Here is a 13,786-nt window from a genome sequence, read left to right as displayed (position 1 = left end):
TCTTCAATTATTTCTATGATCCAAGTCTTCAAAGATCACTGCTCTATTTAAAATAGATGAAAGAAATGACATCCACTCCTGCATTTCTTTCACAGTGGTTCCACAACATAGAACAATAAACCACTGTGAGAAAACGTGCAACATTAACCCAAAATCCTGTTGGTGTCCTGTGATCCTGTGTGGATTTAGTTATTTAGTTTATTGTCTTAAATTGGTCCGGCTGAGAGATGCTAACTTGCACACGATTAGATGTTGTTTGACAGGTAATATCCAAATATACAGCTGTGACCTGGACTGTTGAACAACTCTAATAACTCTAAGAGCTTTTCACCTGTCACAAAAAAGTTTTAAAATGTTGTTAATACCTGTTAAGACTCTCTAACAAGGTTAACAGCATAATACTCACTTTACACTCACGCTCTTCCTGCTTCGTCTGAACAGAATACTTTCACTTTCACTTTTAAAACCTAATCAACAGCTTCATGGCATATATATTACTACCATAAAAGCGTTCTGGGAGGGTTTAAAGTTCTTTTAAATAAGACCTATTCATTTATAATGTATAACGATGTTTTGTGCTAAAACTAAATATGAAGTCTAGTTGAATTTTCTTAAGCCAAGAATTCTTCAGCTCTATGCAGCTCTTCAATAGTAACAAAAATGTTTTCAAATCTTGATTTTATCTCCAAACACAACTGTCAATTCTTTTCAATAATGCTCTTCGTTTACACTCACCTTGTCGGTCTTCAGTCTTCCTGCTCAGTCTGAACGGAAAACTTTTACCTTTCCTTTTTCCTCTGTTAATGAACAACTTTATGGCTGTTGATTTATATTCCACTACTATAAAAGCATTCTGGGAGGGTTCAAGATGAAAAGTTGTTTTGCTATTTTAATGCCCTAAATATGTTTTTGGATTTAAATGAAAACTGACTAACTTAGTTAAATAAATAAGATTTATGATGCTTGACAGATTTTAAAAGACTTGTAAAAGCAGCATATTTCTGCAGCCCTGGAGTCCAGGAGGAGCAGGACCAGAAGACACGATGTGAACCCAGAGGTCAACAGAGTTTTGTGTTCACTGTTTCATTTTAGTTTTGATGATCAGAAGCATTATGATTCTGGTTCCAGGAGTGTTGGATGGCAAGCATCTCCCCCCCCCCCCCCACACACACACAGATATATGAATTTAATAATAATGTTAAAATGGCGCTGTCCCAGGCGGCAGCCAGTAGTAGCAGCTCCCTACACTTAATTGTTCTTAACTAAATTTTCGTAGTGTTTACATTCTTTGCTATTTGATATTTTCTTTCTTTCTTTCCATTTTCAACTGGAGTATTCAGACACCATGTTCTGGAGGCTCGAATACTTTTTTCTCTGTTTTGCGGTGCTTGGGTTATTCGCGGCCCCCATCACCTGTGCCGAGAAGCGGACCGGTATTGTCTACACACGAGACCAGCTGATGGCTCTAAGACCACCATCCTTCGTGGTCGGAGAGAAGCCCCAAATCCCGAAGGAGAGGAGGAGGAATCAACGAGGGAGTGAGGCTGGAGTTAAACAGAGGATGAAGAGGCGACGTTTTAAACCCTGCGTCCCCGCGGTCATAACGGGGAATGTCAGGTCCCTGGCAAATAAGATGGACGAGCTGGAGGCGCTCACACGGACCCAGCGGGAGTTCAGAGAGGCCAGTATCATGTGTTTCACGGAGACATGGCTCCATGGACTGATACCGGACTCTAATGTGACGATCGCTGGTTTCACCACTGTGCGAGCGGACCGAGACACCACCGCGGCCGGTAAGAAGAAAGGAGGGGGACTGGCCGTGTTCCTTAGCAACAGGTGGTGCAGCCCGGAGCATATTCACGTCAAGGAGCGCGTGTGCAGTCCCGACGTGGAACTTACTGCTATCGGACTCCGTCCATACTATTTGCCACGGGAGTTTACTAACGTCATCGCCATCACCGTTTATATTCCTCCGACCGGTAAAGCGGACTCGGCCTGTGACGTCATCCACTCTGTCACGGCTGACCTGCAGACTAAACATCCCGGAGCCTTCATCCTCATCACAGGTGACTTCAATCATGCCTCCCTTAAGTCCACTCTCCCTACATTCCACCAGTATGTCCAGTGCAGCACGAGAGACAGGAAGACTTTAGATTTACTGTATGCTAATGTCACCAGTGCATACACTTCCACTGCACTCCCTCCGCTAGGCAAGTCTGACCACAATCTCGTGCTGCTCTCCCCATCATACACACCTGTGGTTCAGCAGCAACCAGTCACTGTGAGGACTGTTAGGAAATGGTCTGATGGTGCTATGGACTGTCTGCGGGATGCCCTGGAGACCACCAACTGGTCTGCTCTCTGTGAACCACATGGTGAGGACCTGGATGGACTGACAGACTGTGTTTCTGACTACATCAAGTTCTGCACTGAGAACTCCGTCCCCACCAAGAAGGTACGCTGTTACCCAAACAACAAACCATGGGTGACAAGTGACCTGAAGGCCCTTTTGAATAAGAAGAAGAGGGCCTTCACTGCTGGAGACCCAGCTGAGCTCAGGAGTGTTCAGAAAGAACTGAAACGCAGTCTGAAGGAGAGCAAGGACGCCTACAGGAAGAAGCTGGAGGAGAGACTGGAGAGGAACCAGACCAGGGATGTTTGGAGTGGGATGAGGACGATCACTGGCTTCCAGAAGAAAGGAATACGCTCAGCTGATGGGAACGTGGACCAAGCTAATGAGTTGAACCAGTTTTTCAACAGGTTTGATTCTAGCTCCCCCTCCCCCAGCTGTCCCAATATTCCTCTGGATAACAATGGGTCCCCTTCACACCTCCCAGAGCCCCTAACACCTCTGCCAACTTCTTCCCCCTCCCCCCTGCTGACACCCTACATGGATCCCAGCATGTCACCCATCCCCCCGACAGGACTATCCTTCACGTCTGGCCAGGTGAGGAGAGAGCTGGAGAGGCTCAACCAGAGGAAGGCTGCCGGACCGGACGGCATCAGCCCACGAGTGCTGAAGAGCTGCTCCAGGCAGCTGTGTGGAATACTGCAGCACCTGTTCAACCAGAGCCTTCATCTTCAGAGGATCCCAGTGCTTTGGAAGACATCCTGCCTGGTCCCGGTGCCAAAGAAGACCCATCCTGTGGCACCGAGTGACTACAGGCCAAGAGCACTGACCTCCCACATTATGAAGGTCATGGAGCGGCTGGTGCTGTCACACCTCAGACCTCTGGTGAGCCCCTTTCAGGACCCTCTGCAGTTTCAGCCCAAGGTGGGGGTTGATGACGCAGTGATATACCTGCTGCAGAGGGCTTACTCCTCCTTGGACAGACTAAACACCACAGTGCAGGTCATGTTCTTCGACTTCTCTTCTGCCTTCAACACCATCCAGCCAAGACTGCTGAGGGCTAAGTTGGAGAACATGCAGATGATGCTCCCCTTGTTTCATGGATCAAGGACGACCTGACAGGTCGGCCACAGGTTGTGAGACTGCGGAGCTGTGTGTCCGACCCCCTGATGAGCAACACAGGAGCTCCTCAAGGAACTGTGCTCTCCCCCTTTCTGTTCACCACCTACACAGCTGACTTCCAGTACCACTCTGAGACACGTCCCCTCCAGAACCACTCTGAGACATGTCCCCTCCAGTACCACTCTGAGACATGTCCCCTCCAGTACCACTCTGAGACATGTCCCCTCCCGAACCACTCTGAGACATGTTCCCCTCCAGAACCACTCTGAGACATTCCCCTCCAGTACCACTCTGAGACACGTCACCTCCCGAACCACTCTGAGACACGTCCCCTCCAGTAACCACTCTGAGACACGTCCCCTCCATTACCACTCTGAGACATGTCCCCTCCTACCACTCTGAGACATGTCCCCTCCAGAACCACTCTGAGACCGTCATCCTCCATACCACTCTGAGACATGTCCCCTCCAGAACCACTCTGAGACACGTCCCCCCAGTACCACTCTGAGACATGTCCCCTCCAGTACCACTCTGAGACATGTCCCCTCCGAGACCACTCTGAGACATGTCCCCTCCAGTACCACTCTGAGCATGTCCCCTCACTAGACTGTGCTCAGAGACTGTCACTACCCAGTACCACTCTGAGACATGTCACCTCCAGAACCACTCTGAGACATGTCACCTCCAGAACCACTCTGAGACACGTCCCCTCCAGTACCACTCTGAGACACGTCCCCTCCAGTACCACTCTGAGACACGTCACTTCCAGTACCACTCTGAGACCTTCACCTCCCGAACCACTCTGAGACACGTCCCCTCCAGTACCACTCTGAGACACGTCACCTCCAGAACCACTCTGAGACACGTCACCTCCATTAACCACTCTGAGACACGTCACCCTCCCGTCCACTCTGAGACACGTCCCCTCCAGTACCACTCTGAGACATGTCACCTCCAGAACCACTCTGAACATGTCACCTCCAGAACCACTCTGAGACATGTCACCTCCATCAAACCACTCTGAGACATGTCCCCTCCAGTACCACTCTGAGACATGTCCCCTCCCGAACCACTCTGAGACATGTCCCCTCCAGTACCACTCTGAGACATGTCCCCTCCAGTACCACTCTGAGACATGTCCCCTCCAGAACCACTCTGAGACACGTCACCTCATACCCACTCTGAGACACGTCCCCTCCAGTACCACTCTGAGACACGTCCCCTCCAGTACCACTCTGAGACATGTCATCTCCAGAACCACTCTGAGACAGTCATCTCCAGTACCACTCTGAGACACGTCATCTCCAGTACCACTCTGAGACACGTCATCTCCAGAACCACTCTGAGACATGTCACCTCCAGAACCACTCTGAGACACGTCACCTCCAGAACCACTCTGAGACACGTCCCCTCCAGTACCACTCTGAGACATGTCCCCTCCAGTACCACTCTGAGACATGTCCCCTCCAGAACCACTCTGAGACATGTCCCCTCCAGAACCACTCTGAGACACGTCACCTCCAGAACCACTGTGAGACACGTCCCCTCCCGAACCACTCTGAGACACGTCATCTCCAGTACCACCCTGAGACATGTCCCCTCCAGAACCACTCTGAGACATGTCCCCTCCAGTACCACTCTGAGACATGTCCCCTCCAGTACCACTCTGAGACATGTCCCCTCCAGTACCACTCTGAGACACGTCCCCCCCAGTACCACTCTGAGACACGTCACCTCCAGTACCACTCTGAGACACGTCCCCTCCAGTACCACTCTGAGACATGTCACCTCCCGAACCACTCTGAGACATGTCTCTCTCCAGAACCACTCTGAGACATGTCCCCTCCAGTACCACTCTGAGACATGTCTCTCTCCAGAACCACTCTGAGACATGTCCCCTCCAGAACCACTCTGAGACATGTCATCTCCAGAACCACTCTGAGACATGTCCCCTCCAGAACCACTCTGAGACATGTCCCCTCCAGTACCACTCTGAGACATGTCACCTCCAGTACCACTCTGAGACATGTCATCTCCAGAACCACTCTGAGACATGTCCCCTCCAGAACCACTCTGAGACACGTCCCCTCCAGTACCACTCTGAGACATGTCCCCTCCAGACCACTCTGAGACATGTCATCTCCAGTACCACTCTGAGACATGTCATCTCCAGCACCACTCTGAGACACGTCACCTCCAGAACCACTCTGAGACATGTCCCCTCCAGTACCACTCTGAGACATGTCATCTCCAGTACCACTCTGAGCCACGTCACCTCCAGAACCACTCTGAGCCACGTCCCCTCCAGAACCACTCTGAGACACGTCACCTCCAGAACCACTCGGAGACATGTCATCTCCAGTACCACTCTGAGCCACGTCACCTCCTCCAGAACCACTCTGAGCCATGTCCCCTCCAGAACCACTCTGGGACACGTCCCCTCCAGAACCACTCTGAGACATGTCATCTCCAGAACCACTCTGATGACACAGTCATAGTCGGGTGTGTGGAGAATGGACAGGAGGATGAATACAGGGACCTTGTGGAGAGTTTTGTCAGGTGGAGTAGGGAGAACCTTCTGCAGCTCAACGTGACCAAGACGAAGGAGATGGTGGTGGACTTCAGTAAAAGCAAGTCCCCTCCCTCCCCGGTCTGCATCAGTGGGAAGGATGTGGAAACAGTCTCATCTTACAGGTTCCTGGGTGTTCAGCTGGACAATAAACTGGAGTGGTCCACAAACACCGATGCTGTCTACAAGAAGGCCATGAGCAGACTCTACTTCCTCAGGAGACTCAGGTCCTTCAGTGTTTGCAGCAGGATGCTCCACATGTTCTACCAGCCTGTCATGGCTAGCACCATCTCCTTTGCTGCAGTGTGCTGGGGAGCAGGCTAAGCTAAGGATGCTAACAGACTCAACAAACAAAGGCAGGTCTGTTGTTGGCTGTAAACTTGCAAACTTGGACGAGGTGGTGAGGGACAGGATGGTGTTGAAACTGGACAATCATGGACAATCCCCCCCCCCCCCTCCATAACACAGTGGACAAACTGAGGAGCAGCTTCAGCACCAGACTCCTGCAGCCTCGCTGCTCTAAGGAACGCTACAGGAAGTCCTTCCTGCCGTCTGCCATCAGACTGTATAACTCATCCTAACCCAGCCAATAACAATAACTGTGTAATGTTTATGTTGTCATTTTATTTCTATTTTATTCTATATTTATGTATATATGCTTATAATGCTTATAGTATGTATATATTATGTATATATTATATATATATATATGCTTATAATATATGCTGTATATATGCTTCTAACGTTCTAATCTTATCTGTATTTATTTAGTCTGTTTCTATACTTTGTATAGGTTGCTACTACAATTCAATTTCCCCACGGGGATGAATAAAGTACATCTTAATCTTAATCTTTTCTTAACCCTAACCCCTAACCCCTAACCCCTAACCCTCTAACACTATCCCTAACCCCTAACCCCTAACCCTAACACTATCCCTAACCCAAAATACCATTTTTAACAGATTTAAATAAATTTCTGTACTTGGATTTCTTTTAATCTTTTTGTTTTACATATTTAAGATTTTTAATCAGATATACTATTTATTCTTATCCTGTGTAAGATTATTTTAAATCAAACTATATTTATTTATTTAGCTGTCTCAGAAAAATCTGAACTTATTTATTCTAATAAACTGGCACTGGCTATTGCTAAGGGCTACTAACCTGGGCTACTAACCCTGGGCTACTAACCGGGGTTAGGGTTAGGGTTCGGTGATTTGCCATTGGGAGGGCTATTTCAACAGGGCAATGCCACCTGAAGGTAAAGGTTGTCAATATTCTCTGCAAATTAAAATTGATTGTATTGAATAAATAAAAAATTGGATCGGAAAAAGTATTTGAGTTTCATAAGGAACTGCAAGCCTTTAATATTTTAAGAAAATAGAAAAAAGGACATTATTAGGTTTTTACCCAAAATACAAATTGAGGTTCCTGTTACGAGCGGTTGTGTTAGGACCCGAAAGCAGGCAGGACACAGTGGCGTATCGTCTTCCGTGAAGCTTTATTTAACAAAAATTCCGAGCGGAGTCAAAAGCGGACCCCGAAGGATATAGATAAACGAAACAGTCCGAGGAACGGGTTCAAAAAGTAATCCACGAAGGAAAAAGTTTTACAATAGTCCAAGTGAGTGTAGCTGGTGTCTTCCGAAACAGACAAGACATGCCAACGCCGGCCACCCGTGAGAACAGTCCATAAATAGGTGGCTTGATTGCCGATAGTCTGCAGGTGCACCAGTCCCCGGCACCACCTGTGGCTGAGGCATGGCTCCACCACGCCCCCCGCAGGAGAAACCCTGCAAAAGAGTTCCCAGAAACTGGGAACCTGACAGTTCCTTTGATACATATTTTTTAAATTTACAAAAGCCACCGTAAAGCCTACTGCTGTATGCTAGTTCTTAGTCTTACGACAGTAATTCATCTTTATATGTATCTATTGTTTAGTCTATGAATTTGATCTATGGGAATGGGTGGGAACCCTGGTTGTTAGTCAAATGTATCATTTTATTATATATTATTTTATTATAACAAATGGAGAGACATTATCTTGAATTTCTATTTGCTGGGTGGCGCTGTTGCGAAAAACAAACCATCCAATTTCCATGGATTTGGTTTAATTTAAATTCTATTTGTCCACCGTTTTACGTCACTTGGTGTTGATGATGTAGTTGGGGGCGTGGTCTCAGTCACATCGCACCTGTTTCTCAGGTAATTTAAGTGCGACACAGCAGTCAACCCGGAAGAGCTTGTTTACGCGTCCTCCTGAAGTCTTTGTCCTTTTTCAACAAAATAATGAACCTGTTCTGGTTCCTGCTCGGCGCCGGTCTGGTTCTGGGCTGTGAGTGGGACAGTTCGGAGGACCAGAGCCTCGACCTGACCTACAGTCCGCACCTGGGAGACCCGCTGAATGTGACCGACGGAGAGGAATGCAAGACCGCCTGCTGCTTGTTGGAGGGCTGTGATGTGGCCATGGTGGGTGGTCCGCAGGACGGGCCCCTAACATGTTACCTGGTGACCTGCAGGATCTTGGGCTCGGACCAGTGCCGACTGCTCAACAAGTCCCAGTCCCGGTCCCAGGTGCATCGCAAGAGGCAGGAACCCGGGAGCGAGTCGCTCATCAAGCCGCTGTTTGGGGAGCCGAAGCCGGAGAAAAATGAAGAGAAGAACCAGAAAGACGAAAACAGAGAGAGTGAGGAAGTTTGATCTTATTAGAAATAGAATAATCTTATTAGAAATGGAATAATCTTATTGGAAATAGAATAATCTTATTAGAAATAGAATAATCACTTTTCTAGACGCCATCGTGAACGCCCTGATGATCGTGCTTCACTTTTAAAAATCATTTACATTTTTACCTTTTTATGGTGATAACTACGCGGATATTCATGACTAAATTAACGTGTTTTTCTGTCAGTCTAACACGCGTTTTAATGGGATTATTTCCCCATTTTTAAAACGGAGCACTAGTATCAGGTAATCTGGTTACGTTATAGTCGTAATCGGATTACAGCTGTTGTATCATGAACTTTTCACTACAGTTTTCTTTTTTTACCATTTAATTAGCTTCACTTTTTGCGATTTAAAGAGTTCAACATGTATGCTGATGAGTAATTCTGATATTAGAAACAAAATTAATGACCTGGAAAGCTTTTGAAGTTTAAGTCTGGATTCCAGGTTTCATATTGAATGGTCCCAACATTAAGTCTTTGCATTCAGACATTTTTCAAACTCTTTAAATAAAAGTTGGTTTCTTAAGAAGCGCCGTAGTTGATCAGATATTTGTAAGCTTCCTGTTTCCTCTGAAATGTTGCAGGACCGGCTCCACCTGTGTGCTTGAATTGCCTGGAATTTGTTTTTGGTGCAGCTTTCAACCATTTTTTTGTCTTTATCATTAAGTTGGTGCTGACAGATTTCCTCAGTGGACGGTGTCATCTTTGCCTCATATAAAGGCTTTTTTGTTGACATGGGTTGGGTCAGGAGGCTCATGGTCTCATGTTTCAGCTGTGACCGGTCTGTCCAGCTTCGGCTCCATGGAAACGACCTCTCAATCCTCTGGCTTTGGCCTGTGAATTTGTGCTGCCCCTCAGAAAACCTCATCAAACTGCACACTTGACAGTAGAAAATGAGCATAAACTAAAACCATCACTATTGTTTTTCTTCCTTATTGGAGTCATTCCAATTCTTTTTTTCTTTTTCTTTTTGCTTCCGATCCCAACCTCACCCATTACGAAATAAACAATGTCTTTCGGATGCAGTTTGCCAATACACCATTGTAGTGCTCACTTACATTACATTAGAATTATTAATACCAAAACAGCTTTTCAGAGATGAATAGCATGGGGGGGGGGGGCACATCCAAGCTGCTCCTCGCTAACCAGTGCCCAGCTGGACATTTACAGCCCACATCAAGAAGCTGCATGGATGTAGTGACCCAAATTTGGTACCAGCACTATACAGATGAAGAAATGGGACCAAATCTTCGGCTAAACAACAAACACTCAGGCATCAAAATGTCAGGTTGTTGCATTTACAGTATTTCAAAAGTGGTTGCCATTTGTTAAGGTTATTTTTTTTTAAAGTAAGCCTCAAATTTTTCATATTACCTTTAGCTTGACAAGCTAGCTGCCATACTTCCATTGCCATGCTTTGCGCAACCATCTTTGCTTACAAATGGTACTGGCCGTGTTTTCTCCTTAGCCCGATCCGATCTGATGCTATTAAAAAGGTTGGTATCAGGGCCACTAGAAATGATTTGATCAGTCAAAATATTAAAGAGATCCTGAAACGTATGTGTGGTGGTAGCATAGCAATAGTCACGTGAAGTCATGGATCATTTACTGTTCTTGGTTTCTCATTAACTTGAAGTTGTCTCTGCCTTAGTTCGCTGCCGTCTACCCATGAAGGTCGGTTCTTGTCGAGCTGCATTCCCAAAGTTTTACTACGATGTGACCAATCAGAGCTGTCGAGACTTCATATATGGAGGCTGTGAAGCTAATGCTAACAACTTTGACTCAAAGGAGGAGTGTGAGACGGCCTGCAAAGGAGTCACAGGTAACGCACACACCACACACTGGAATGTTTTTCCAGTACATCTTCAGATTAACAGTAACTTCTATACTTCCTCCTTGTACTGGTACATCCGGGTCCCATAATGCATTGCTGCCACACAGTTCCCGACACCTGTGATCATTCATTATTGTGACCAACAGCAAGTTCATCTAAGACTCTGTGAACGACTTTGTTCATGTCAAAAGCCTGATCTTCCGTGTGTGCATGTGTTTGCAGGTTCGTTTCTGCCTCATGATTCAACGCCTCCTCCCAACAAACGTGCTCCAAAGGCTCTTCACGCTTCCCACAGTACTGTCACCTGCAGATGTTGCACAAAGTCACTATTTGTAGTAGTACTGATCACGAATTTCCTTTTTTGTGTGTAGGTGTGGAGTCTGAAAGGACTTTTGAGTCTGAAGACACTCCCAAAGGTAACGTACACACACACACACACACACAGACACACACACAGACACACACACACAGACAGACACACAGACACACGCACACAGACACACACACACACACAGACACACACAGACAGACGCACACACAGACACACACACACACACAGACAGAGACACAGGAAACAGTGCTAGTGATGGTTGCACGGGCAGACGGACAAATGTGACTGGTCTTGTCTTTCTCTCAGTGATTTCAGCGGAAGAGTTTGCCGGTGAGTGTTTTTAACTTCCCTAAACTCACAGTATCCATTATGTTTCATTCTGTTCTGACACCAGAAGATCTCCTCCAGCACAGTCTGATAAACGCTGTGTTTCTTACCCAGAGCTTTGTGAGGCAGAGCCTGACGTCGGTCCTTGTCGGGCCATGTTTCGACACTGGTACTATGACAGCAAGGTGGGGAGCTGTAAAGGATTCACCTACGGAGGCTGCAGAGGAAACAAGAACAACTATGTCACCGAGCAGAGCTGCATGGATACCTGCACAGGTGAGCAACATACCTGTGCCATGCATTCAGATGTGACACACGCCCGTCTATGCATTATTGTCACCTTGTGCCTTCCAGGAGTTACTGTCCTTCCAGCACTTCAGAAAAGTCATGTTGCTGATGACTCGGAAGGTGAACAAGCAAAGTCCAACCAGTAAAGTTCCAGTTTCTAATGACAGCAGTGAAGTTGCAGTGTGGTTGTCCACAGAACACTGTCAGCTGATGCCCGACGCCGGTCCCTGCCGCGCCGCCTTCCCCATGTTCTTCTACGACCCAAGCACTGACACCTGCCAGTCATTCATCTATGGAGGTTGTCATGGCAACGGCAACCGGTACAGCAGCAGGGAGGATTGTATGAGCCGCTGCAGCTTCGATGGTAAATGTGGTTCCACACACTAAAGATGGAAACGGTGACGCTTCCATGTGCAGTAACAATAGTTGCCACCTTCTTCTCCTCCAGTCGGGGTCAACTCAGGAAGAGCTGAGAGCCGCTGGACTGCAGGTCAGTGTCTTTACGTTCTTTGTGACCGTTTACCCAAGGACAGTCTAAATTCTTCATTGGATTTCAGGCCTCTTCCTCTTCATCACTCTCACGGCCATCTCTGCACTGCTGCTGGCGGCACTCATCATCTTCACGCTGAAGCGCCGTGCTTTCGGCCACGTCCCTTCATCCATGAGGTAATCTAGTCATGTGGGTTAGGGTCAGCACATTTATCCCCAACATGATTGAAGGATGGGTGGATGGATGAAGGGTTGGTGGATTGAATATTGCTCTGTGCTTTTCCCCACAGTGATAAACAGGAGCTGCTTCCTGAGGCAGATCAGCTGTCAGTGGAGTCTCTGAGCATTCCAGACAGTCCCAAAGTGGACCAGGCCTGAAGAGATCAGCAGGGACTGCTGGGATCAGGCTGGAGATCAGGCTGGAGACGTCTTTCATAGCTAAACTAATGCTAATGCTAATGCTGTTGGTTCCTGTGCTGTAGAACTGGTCATGGCTATGGGTCAAAGGTAATCTATATTTTTCAGTCCAGTTCGCCTTTTATTATCTCTGTTATTTTTATTGCCAAAATTGGTTTCTGTTCCTATATTGAGAAGAATTCAGTCAAATAACATCATCGACCAACCACAGATTTTATTTCCTTCTTGAGTTAATGTAAATTAAGTTAATGTAAATTAACTCAAGAAGGAAATAAAATCTGTTGACTGTTCATTTGATTTTAGTTAATGGTATTGTTCTTTGAAGTCAGCATTATGAAGAAATCAAAGGTGAGAAAGTTTTTGATTTGATGATAACGTCTATAATAAAAACACTAGTTAGGACATCTGCTGATCCTTTATTGGAGAAATGTGAAGGACTTTTGTTTTCTGATTCTAGTGTTGATCAGAAAAAGGCAACTTGAAGTGATGTTTGGTTTCTGTTCCGAGGAAAACGCTCCGATTCATTGGATCAGAAGTTCATGTTTGTAATGGCAATGTCAAATATTTTATTAGCATTTGGCAAGTTGGGGCATTTATATCATTTTGTTTTGAAACGCTTGAGGAAATTGTAATGATTAAAAACAATTCACATCTTATGAAATCTACAAACACGCTTATTTTTACTTTGTTTTTAATAAAACAAGTCTTTATGCCATTACAGGGACTGGTGGTTGTTGTTTCACTGACATTAGTAAAGCAAAAAGCCATATTGGTTTTATTTCTTATTCTTATTAAGGTTTATCTTCAAAAGGTTAGGAAGTTAAAAGTTGTAGCAGCAATTCTGAGGAAAAAACGTCCTCAAAACTAAAGAGCGACCTGGTCTCCATCAGCTGGGAGCCCATTTATGCCTTGTGACTCCGGTGATGTGAGGTGACCCTTTGGTGACCAAAATGAAATTTGTGCTGAAACCATACGTCACATAGTGCACCTTTTTATGAACGGATTTACATTTGCATGTCTCTAATGTCAAATATTACACTCACTGGCCACTTTACTTAATGAAGTTAGATGCTCCTAACAAGCGATCTTGATGATTTACTCAACAAAATAGCTAATCAGCCAACCAGATGGTCACCACTAAATACATTTAGGCATAGATGTGGACAAATAGACAAAAGACAAATAGCTAAAGTTTAAACTGAGCATTAGAATGTGAAAGAAAGGGTATTTAACTTTAAACATGGTTGTGAGTGCCAGACAGGCTAGTCTGAGTATTGAGAAAGTGCTGATCTTCTGGGGGTTAGGGTTAGGGTTAGGCATGAGATAGACAGGGT

The 13,786-nt window shown here is 46.1% G+C and overlaps 1 protein-coding gene across 1 annotated transcript; it reads left to right on the top strand.

The window, feature by feature from the left end:
- The first annotated feature begins 8,245 nt into the window (after window positions 1-8,245).
- On the top strand, window positions 8,246-13,170 carry spint2 (serine peptidase inhibitor, Kunitz type, 2). Its single transcript, XM_057023354.1, has 11 exons — window positions 8,246-8,726; window positions 10,418-10,588; window positions 10,823-10,894; window positions 10,972-11,016; window positions 11,238-11,261; window positions 11,373-11,534; window positions 11,613-11,666; window positions 11,743-11,910; window positions 11,995-12,036; window positions 12,104-12,212; window positions 12,326-13,170. Exons 1-11 carry the CDS (start codon window positions 8,330-8,332, stop codon window positions 12,411-12,413), a joined length of 1,332 nt encoding a protein of 443 aa, XP_056879334.1. The 5' UTR covers window positions 8,246-8,329; the 3' UTR covers window positions 12,414-13,170.
- Window positions 13,171-13,786: the final 616 nt, after the last annotated feature.

This window comes from Takifugu flavidus, unplaced genomic scaffold, assembly GCF_003711565.1.
Source record: "Takifugu flavidus isolate HTHZ2018 unplaced genomic scaffold, ASM371156v2 ctg204, whole genome shotgun sequence".
In the NCBI taxonomy this organism is placed as follows: Eukaryota; Metazoa; Chordata; class Actinopteri; order Tetraodontiformes; family Tetraodontidae; genus Takifugu; species Takifugu flavidus.
The sequence above is the reverse complement of the archived record's forward strand: the minus strand, read 5'-3'. Positions and strand labels throughout refer to the sequence as shown.

What these genes read in the sequence shown, in the direction of transcription:
- spint2 (XM_057023354.1), top strand. Translation starts at nt 8,330, where the DNA reads ATGAACCTGTTCTGGTTCCTGCTCGGCGCCGGTCTGGTTCTGGGCTGT. An exon ending in GAAAGACGAAAACAGAGAGA is followed by an intron (nt 8,727 to 10,417) that starts GTGAGGAAGTTT and finishes TCTCTGCCTTAG; the next exon opens with TTCGCTGCCGTCTACCCATG. An exon ending in CACGTCCCTTCATCCATGAG is followed by an intron (nt 12,213 to 12,325) that starts GTAATCTAGTCA and finishes TTTTCCCCACAG; the next exon opens with TGATAAACAGGAGCTGCTTC.